Source organism: Ipomoea triloba, chromosome 1, assembly GCF_003576645.1.
Source record: "Ipomoea triloba cultivar NCNSP0323 chromosome 1, ASM357664v1".
Classification (NCBI taxonomy): domain Eukaryota; kingdom Viridiplantae; phylum Streptophyta; class Magnoliopsida; order Solanales; family Convolvulaceae; genus Ipomoea; species Ipomoea triloba.
Window position 1 is genome coordinate 22,070,855 of NC_044916.1, and position 9,985 is coordinate 22,080,839.

General features: G+C 32.0%; 1 protein-coding gene and 1 long non-coding RNA gene across 2 annotated transcripts; one reads left to right on the forward strand and one right to left on the reverse strand.

Moving 5' to 3' along the window:
* Window positions 1–1,886: 1,886 nt before the first annotated feature.
* LOC115998984 lies at window positions 1,887–2,577 on the reverse strand. The gene has a single exon (XM_031238677.1). It carries the CDS (start codon window positions 2,490–2,492, stop codon window positions 2,112–2,114), a length of 381 nt encoding a protein of 126 aa, XP_031094537.1. The 5' UTR covers window positions 2,493–2,577; the 3' UTR covers window positions 1,887–2,111.
* A 5,130-nt stretch (window positions 2,578–7,707) lies between these two features.
* Window positions 7,708–9,084, forward strand: LOC116018788. The gene is made up of 3 exons (XR_004098662.1): window positions 7,708–8,080; window positions 8,520–8,618; window positions 8,988–9,084. It is a non-coding gene; the product is annotated as an uncharacterized LOC116018788 (long non-coding RNA).
* Window positions 9,085–9,985: the final 901 nt, after the last annotated feature.

A 9,985-nucleotide genomic window follows, 5' to 3' on the forward strand; every position in this document is an offset into this window, starting at 1 on the left:
TAATAAGAAAAGGACTTGGAAATATTTCTTCCGTTTGAATTGGTTTTATTATAATTTGAAAATCAATTAATTGAAGAAAGCTATGGTTGCATTGTCATTTCTATTTCTTAATTATTAACAAATTGACTCATTTGGCTTACTATAGAGAAAAGATGGAGATGAAAGTGAAAACTTTTTCCTTCAATGGTTTGTCTGATAAAATAGGCTCACATCATGCATGATGTAATGAAATAACTATTGAAAAAAGAAAAGACAAAAAAAAAATTGTAGAAACTTTTTGTTGTATACAACTCAAAATCTAATCAACTTTTAAAAATATAATATATCATAGACTATATATTATACCTTTATACATTACTTTTCTAATGTTTTTAATAAATACAAGATAAAATATACACTCTTATCTGTTACCCTTAAATTATTTGTCCATAATAATAGAATAACATATATATAGTTGGATAGATAGTTACCATCATTAGTAACAAAATGATCTAATTAATTGAAATAATCAAAATATACTGGTGAATTATTGACAAAAATAAAATAACATTTTTTTTTTGAAAGGGAAAGAAGCTATTATTAAAACGAGCTAGGGAAAAATGAACAAATAGAGTCGGGGAATATATTTTCAAGTACGAGAGCCCGGCTGAGAGCCTGCCGCTCTAGTAAGTGCATGGGCCAACATGTTCGTTGATCTCTTAATTAAACGGCAAACTAAATAATCAAAACTAGCCATAATGTTAACACAAAGGTTGGCAATGTAGTCAGATAAATCTTTGCTATTCTGTGATAATGTTGTGATGACACTTGCGCAATCTGATTCAAGTTTCACCGGTGGTACCACAATCTCTTAGTCATGAAAGGACTTCACGCATGCCATTACTTCTTCTATGTGAGGATCTAAGGCTCCGTAGAGTTTTCCAAAAAATAACATAGCTTAAATTATCATAGGGCCAAATTGTTATTTTTGCCATGTTTAATTCATGTTCTATAACTTCTATTCAAGTGGAACTCTTACTTGTTATACCTAATAAAAAATTATCAATTTTCAACTATCACTATTTGAGTTTTTTTAAAAAAATTTAACTGAACATACTGAATATACAATCTTAATTAATTATGAGTTAATACCAGCCAAAGTCCCTCGAGTTTAATGGTTCCAAGTTACACACAATGGTCTTTCAGCTATTAAATTTTAACCAAACATGATCCTTTCAAGATCAAAGGACCGTGGTTGGTTAAATCTTGAAAGGTAAAGGACCATTGGTGGTTAACTTGGACCACGAATAGTTAAGTTTGAAAATCAAATGGCCACAGAAAGTAAAAAATTGAAACTTGGAGGACTACATAATCCAAATTAAAAGTTTAGGACTATAGATGGCAAACCATTAAACTCGATGGACGTTAGCTGGTATTAACTCTTAATTAATCAATGAATATGTGGAATAAACAACGCTACAAAAGAAAAGTTTATCATGTTCGTTAAAATTATATTGTTTTGTTGCAATTTTAATTAAGTAAAAACGTCAAATTTAAATAAGTGAAACAATGAATTAGAAAAATTTGAATGACAAATTTATTTACACTTAACTCCCATGTAGTAAGTACCATAGAGATCAGCTATGCTTTTGGAAGCAGTAAAGGGGAAATAAATGTATGAACCATAACAGTGCACATGGGAAAGGAGAAACCAAAACTTTTATATTAGCAGCCTCCATTGAGAAATTAAAACTTCATATATATATAATTTAGCTATTGATTACTGAAAATATCACGTTTCATCCTTTATATGTTAGGACTAAAATTGTCATATTATTTTAAGACTAAATAATGTGAAACAATTCCAATAGTCAAAAATTAAAACCGATTGGTTTGAAGTTCGGAAGTTAAAAACAAAAATAATTCACAATAATCAAGCGACTATATACATATAACTTCTTTTTTTTATTTTAGTAACAGGAGATAGAGTTTCTATTGTTGGACATAACAACTCATCTCAGCTATTCTAGAGATTTAAGACTGCTCCATACCCAAAATTAAGATCAAACTTTTGAAGTTTGGTTAAGGATGAATTAGTCCCTTGACTCCTTTCCACTCAACCACATCCTCGGTTAACAATAAGAAAGAGATGAAGCAGATGCACTGCTTGCCGATCTTGAATACTTCTTGGAAGAAGAAGAAGGAGAAGAAGCTGAGACATCAGAAGACCTTCTCCTTAACATCTGTCGCATCCCGTCAGCTACCCGAGTGGCAGGGTTATTGGATTTGTACTTCCGACAGAAAGACATGTGAGCCTTGACAGCGTCTTCGATTCCCACGAACATCATATGACGACTAGTGTTGTTTCCTCGGATAATCTCGTCTCTAACAGCCTCTGAGCACAGCCCACACAACCATTTCCCATCAAATTTCTCTTTCACCTCACTAATGTAAGCTTGGGTGCAGTCTTCTTTCAATCCACAGCACTCGCACTTTGCCAATTCTATGTCCATTTTTCTATCAGAAATGTGGCATGGGAATTGAATAGGAGGAACTTTTGGTTTGTTTTTTTCTTTCTGGTTTTGGGAGGGATTTGAAGAGTGTGAAAAGAAGAGGCAAGCTAGAGAGGGAACTTATAGTGGGGAACGAAATCTCCCATAATTTGCTCCATGTTCTAAGGGGGGACATAGGGCAGTGGAAAATGAGACAAATTTGGTCTGGAGGGCCCCTAGTATTGTGACACATTTTCTGAATTTTACTCCACAAATTTTTAAATTAGTTTTTCTTTAAAAAAATTGGGATTAATAAATGGAGTCCTCAACTTGACTAGCTACTTCAATTCCCTTTGTCATTTTCTGTACTAGTAGTAGTAGGATTATTATTATTGTTTTAGTTGCTCACTTTATAGGCTAGGGACATATATATATAGTTTTTCTTTCAATTCGTTCTCTGATTGAATGTTTTGGTTGCCTGGTTGGCATGGTTTCTATGGCTTTCCAGGGCTCTCTAAGACTTTACTTATTTGGCTCTTGTACTAAGGAAACTTATCAATGTGCTAATTTTAATGGTTATAACATATATTTAAAGAGAAGAATTGCATGTGAATCCATCAACCATTAGTGATTTAGTGGGGGGTTTCGATGGAGAGAGAGGGAATTAGACGGGAAATGAATTGTAATTCCATGGGGATGAATGATGTGGGAATAAAGTAGTAATTTAAATTTCAGTATTTGGTTTGTAGGATTACAATTACTGAGAATTTCAATTCCAATGTTTGGTATACATGAAAATTAAAAGGAATAAGTAGTATAAAGTTCAAAATGCTTTATTATTATTATTATTATTATTATTATTATTATTATTATTATTATTATTATTATTATTATTAATCCTAAATGACCAAATTCAAATTTTGCTTTTGAAATTTTATGTAATATGCCGTAAATAAACCCTAATTGCATAATGAAAGCAATAAAATAGATAAGGGAGTTTTGAGAAAACATATTTAGTTTAGGTTGACCTACTGATTAACGTTCTGTGTTGAGAGTAGAAGAAGAAGACACGCTATAATCGAAAGAGAGATATCAAACAACACTTTTATGTTAAAAAATATAGGGGTAATTTTGTATTGAAGTTATTTTTTTCCCTTCCTAAAATCCATGGAATTGAAATACTAGGGGGTGGGGCATGGATGAGATTCTAATTTCATAACAATGAGGCTAGGGAATTTCAATTCCGTGAAATTATAATTTCTTCCAACCAAATGAAGAAATTTGCTTGTCTTCAAAATTATGTGGGAATGGAATTGTAATTCCCTCCAACCAAATGTCCTATAAAATTATTTTTTGGGATGCATTTAGGATGATAGTAATTAAGATTATTAAAACGGTTAAAATAATGACAGTGATATTAGAATGATAATAATTAGAATAGTTCATGCCAAGGATCTTGTGGTCCAGTAGTACCAAGTTGCTCCCGCCTCAAGGGAGGCGGCGAAAGTAATTATAAATAAATACTGCATTGTAATAGAGTCACTAATATTAGAAAAAAAAAATTAGAATAATTCATTGATTTTTCTACACTCAATTTAATTATAGTAGTAAGATCAGAGTAATAAGTTGAATCACTTCGATTACAACATTACTAAATCGGTACTTTAAGAGTGATCCAAATATAATCACTACTTCAATAGCTACCATAACTCCATCAAATGCAACCTCACTCATAAATTTGTTTCCATTAAATAATGCTCCAAGTTCAAAGAAAATTTGTTTTAATCTCCAAATTAATAGTTTATTTTTGGGAAATAATTTAAAATATGAAAAATGAAAATTTCACATTAAAAAGATTTCAAGGACATAGAATCTTGTTTACATAGTTTTATTTTTAGAGAGAATCAATTATCGATTAATGATAGAAATTTTTTATGTGAATATGTTAATAGTCGATCGTTATTCAAGGGCGCGCTAACACAGTTTTCTTTCATTTTTTTTTTCTAAAAACTGATTTTTCTTTTTTTTTTTTCCTCCCTCCTCTCCTACTTGACATCTAAAAATTTGTGCAGAAACCCGGCTATTGAGGATGCTCTAATATCTCTTCAAAATTTCTAGAGGAATGAAATTATTTTCCTTCCTAAATTAAATAAAATACAAATAAAATGACAGCTTCAATTCCAGAAAACATGTGAATGGCCATCTGGCCAACAGAGTCATACGCCTGGTTTCTAAGTTGCAAAGTTCTGGGTCCTAATGTTTTAGCCCCGGTGTCACGTTGTGCGGTTTGCAAAGTAACAGCTAAATGCTAGCCTGTAAGAAAATTAAAGCAACTTCCACAAACATAGTGTTATATGCATGAAAAATGCTACTCTCGCTCTCCATTCCATTTTATGTGTCTGGTTTAATTAACAATACGTGACTGAAGTTATTTTTAATTTAATTTTTTTTATAATATTAAGTTTAATATTACTGTACAAAATTTATATAATAAGAAACTACACTAAAAATACTATTAAACACAAAAAATCAAATTTAAAAATAAGTAACAAAATATTAAAATAAATAAATAAGAAAAGTTAGTTTGACTAACAAATAATAAATTTAACAGGTAAAATGGAATAAAGTAATTAGGATATATGAATATATGATACTCTTGTCATATGTCAATAACTAATTAGAAAAGAAAGAAAAAAGAATAAGGTTTCAGGTTGGTTGGAATGTTGGTTTTGATAACTCTAACAGCACGTTTGGTTCGAGAAATGAATTTTGAGGTAATAGGAATGCTATTCCATAAGGAACGGAATAGACAAGGAATAGAATAGGAATTGTATTCTATTGTTTGGTTCGCGGAAGAAATGAACTTTAGGAATTATATTACAGTGTTTGGTTGGTTGGTTGGTTTAAGGAATAGAAATGAAATACGTTTTAAAATACAAAAATACCCTTATAAAATATGTAATAATAATAATAATAATAATAATACAAAACAAATTTATATATAAAATAATTTTTTAAAACACAAGTTAGAATTTTTGATCCCACATTGATAACTCATGAAGAGGAGCTCATTTGAGCTCCTCTATATAAGAGAAGCATTGTTTCTCTTTTGAAATTAACAACAAGATGAGGAAGCCTTAAAGAGCAAAAACTCATTCATTTAAGGAGCCTTAATTGCTCTTAGTTACAAGTTTTTTTTAAAATAAAAAAATGTATTATTATTATTAATATTAATTACATTTTTAATATATAAATAAATATATATTTAAATAAACAAATATTATATATAAGGATTATAATATAATAAAAAGGGTATTTTTGGTACTATAGTATAAAAGCTATTCCCAAATACTTGGGAATAGCTAATACTAGGGGGTCCCCTAGGAATGGCTATTCCCCTTGCAAAGGGAATAGCTCATTCCCGGGAATGCTATTCCCAGGAATAGAATGACGAAACAAACAATGGAATAGGTCTATTCCCGGGAATGGTATTCCATTCCCGGCCTATTCCACGAACCAAACACGCCGTAAGATTTCAAGTTTGACTCCTAGTAGGAATGACTTTCTTAGTTTGAACCAGTTAGCTTTGAGAAAAAACTTACACTGGTTTACCTCCTTATGATCAGTTGTCGACTAGAGTTACAAAATGTGGTAAATCATTTGTCGGCTAGAGTTACAATATGAGATTTACTTATTGTACACCCTCAGATGATGACAACATGTTTTCTTCAATCATCACCTTTTAAAAAAAAATAGAAGAAAGAAGAATTAAAAATTCAATTAAAAAAAAAAAAAAGTCCTAGCACCTATGGTCAATCTCCACGTTAGGGATAGAAAGTCGACTAATCCATACCAAATTACCAATGGATAATAGCACTTTCTTTATATTCAAGAATAGCATTGATAAGCTCCCAATTTTAGCGTAGTCGGTTTGTCGCCTGACTTAAAGGTCATGACTGAAGATAGCAGTGTGGAGATTCGAATCCTATTAAAAACATATATGAGAAAAAAAAAAGTTCAAAGATGCTCTTTTAGCTTGTGCACACATGAAGACTAATATCTGACCGATAGATAGACTGATTGCGTAACTCGCAATTTATCTCCGTAGTAACTATAGAGGCTGAGTTTTGTGGGTTTAGAATTAGTTTGACGAAGGTAGAATCACCTAAGTTTAAAAAATAAAAAAATAAAAATAATAATAACATTGATAAGTTGCTAATCTTGTTTTACTAGTAATTGTATAATATAGGATTTGATTCTTATTTCGCTTACACTCAAGGGTAGGAATGGTGCGTGGGAGCTCCTAGGGCTGGGTGCAATCTTAGAATAAATTTATTTCATCCAATATTTTCTATTTTCAAAGAATATTTTTTAAAAAAAATGACTTTCAATTTAGTGCATACTTTATGGTCAAAATTAATCTTTATTTAGTATTATCTTTTAGATGATCATTGGGAAAATTCAAACGCTCTTAAAACTATAAATTAAAGTTGAAATTGTGTCTACCTTATTTGAAGGTTTTTCTTCTAGATCCCGTTTAGCAAGTACAAAAGTCCATATTTCCCTCGCAATTTAAAAAAGGAACAAAATTCTTATATATGTTCAGTGCCAGCATTATGCCGCATGTTTTAACACATGGACGTACTGTTTTCCCTGACTGTGTTAGACTCAATGAATAATTGGACCAACTAGTTAGATTGTTATACGTCTAGGAGGCGATAATAGCGTTAAGGTGAATTCTGCCTTAGACGCTAAGGTCTGATCAAGTCAGGCATGTGAATCCGGTTAAGTTTTGGGACACTACAAGAAAAATCGCGAATCGCGACGGAAATTCGCGACGGAAACTATTCCGTTGCAATATAGCGACGGATATTGCGACGGAAAAGTTTCCGTTGCAAATTAACGACGCAATTTGCAACGGAAATTAATTCCATCGCAATTTTTGGCGCAAAGGGAAAATAAATCCCACAAAAACTTGGCGGCAAAATATTCACGACAGAAAAGGCGACGGATTAACTTTCCATCGCGAAATAGCGATGCAAATTGCGACGGATTTTATTCCGTCGCGAAAAGAAGGAATTTTTTTTTGTAGATGAATAAATATTGCGACGGAATTAACAACAAAATTTATTCCGTCGCAATTGTGTTTTTTAATTTTACTTCAAAACTACCGCCTTTTTTTATTTTCTTATAATAATTATAAACGTTAAAAATTAAAGCCTCATTCTCTGCAGTCTCACTGTCTCAGCCCTCGCCCCTATGGAAACCCTAAATCGCTAATCTCACTCTGGCCTCTACTCTCTGCCTCTCCCTCTCGCTCTCAGTCTCAGTACTTGCCGGAGTCGGAGTCGTCGCCTCAGGTAGGCCTCACCGCTCGTCTTCTCAGTTCTCAGGCAGGCCTCACCGCTCGTCTATTCTCAACCAGTGAAGCCGGCCTCACCGAGTTGCGGCTCATCTTCTCAGTTCTCTGACCTCGCCGAAGCTTGGAGTCGTCTTTCGCCGCTCATCTTTACCCGAGCACGCCCTCAAATCTCTGAGTCTCATAGATTCACTGCTCGCTCGCGGCTCGCCCTCTACGCCTCAAATCAAAACCTTTCATTCTTTCAAAGGTAACCTCTCATTCTTTCAAATTTTTGAGTCTCTCAGTCTCTGTTGCTTGAAACTATAAACTTTTTCCTATGCTTTTCTGTCTGTGTATTTGGTGAATGGTTTGATGCATTGCAAAATGGCAATGATTTCAGAAGGAAACTTTAAAACAAAAGTTTAATGGTCTTAAATATCTATGTATTTCAATAGCATTGTGTGTAATATTTAATTTTGGATTTAAAGTCCATTATTTCTTGGATTTAGATATACTATTCTAGTTTTGCGTTGGCACTAGAGAATGATATGCCTGCATTTACTAGACATTTTGTCGGCTTAGCTCATGTGCAATCTTTTCTACCATTCAATAAGGAATATTAAATGACTGTTATTGTTAGAAACTTTGAACATTTTGTGTTTTTTCCATATTTATGTGATTATTATGTGAAAAGTGTCACTGTTCAGATGGATTTTGCTCCATTCAAACAATGGTACCTTCAGCACTATGGCATTGATATTGGTAGGAAGAAGAAGCCGATTGTTGCTAAGAAGGAAACAAATGAGGTACTGCACTATGGCATTGATTGCCTGTAAGCAGTAAGCATGAATAAGCTGGAATTAGGAATTAGGAATTAGAAATTATGTTAATTGCCTTTTGAATTAGGAATTAGGAATTAGAAATTATGTTAATTGCCTTTTCTTTCTTTTAATTTTAATTAGAAATTATGTTAATTGCCTTTTCTTTCTTTTAATTTTAATTCTTTTAATTAGAAATTCTAAGTTAAAAATGCATTATGTATACTGCATAGGAATCCACATGTATTATGTTAGTATAGTGCCTGTATTATGCAGATTGCATAGCAACATAGTTAAAAATCTATTAATATTATTTAACCTAGATTCCTAATTGAGTTACTGGTTTAACTTTTATAGGGCTGAACTGATGAAGAAAACAAATGGACAATGTTTCCCGGAAGATGTATGTCGTAGATTTGACTTAATTATTTCAAGGTATCAACTCGGATAAATTTATAAGTATATTCGGTCTACTGTTGTAAACATCCTTTTTCTTCACTTTTGGTTGTTATAAAAAATTTTGGTATCACAACTTTTCTCATATATGAGATCATGATGGTTAATTTTGGTAATATAGAGGGGTTTGAGAGGTAAGGTAAAAAAGATATATTGGAATGTGCTTTCTTTTCAAATAACAGCTAGCATTTATAGATCTGGTGGTAGATATTATTTTTTTATTTGTTTAGTTACTATATGAACTATGAAGTGTAATAGGTGGATATTATAATCTTGTGTTTGAGTAAATGATAAAGTTCAGTTACTGATGAAAATTGAGAGTGAAGTCTGACAATATGAGGTTCTAGGAAATATACTAAGTACCCTCATGACTTTTGTGGTGATTTTGGATAATTTTTTCCCCATATTTTAAGGGGTTTTGGAGTTTCAACTCTTGTGCATAGCTGAAACATAAGTGCCCAGCATTCCATGCTTAGCTTTTTTTTAAAGTTTTTGTAGGCATAGCTTGATTTGTCTTGGCTTTTTTTTTTTTTGTCATTTTCATTTTGTGAGTAAATAATTGCATGAATTTGTACTAATATCAGTTAGTGCTCAACTTTCTTTACCGTAGGTCAATGGCTTTCTGAGGATGTCCTTGCCTATTGCTGTGGATAATTTTGGATAATTTTTTCCCCATATTGCTTTGTTTTGTTTTTTTTTTTTTGTTTTTAATTTTTTTTGTTTTTAATTTTTTTTAAAATTTTTTTTTAATTTTTTAAAGGGTATCCGCGTCTGTTGTACAAAGAACAGACGCGGATACCATAAATTTTTTTAATATTTCCTTGCCAAATTGCAACGGAATTATTCCGTCGCAGTATTTCGCAACGGAATAATTCCGTCGCGATTCCGTCGCCATATCT

What these genes read in the sequence shown, in the direction of transcription:
- LOC115998984 (XM_031238677.1), bottom strand. Translation starts at nt 2,492, where the DNA reads ATGGACATAGAATTGGCAAAGTGCGAGTGCTGTGGATTGAAAGAAGAC.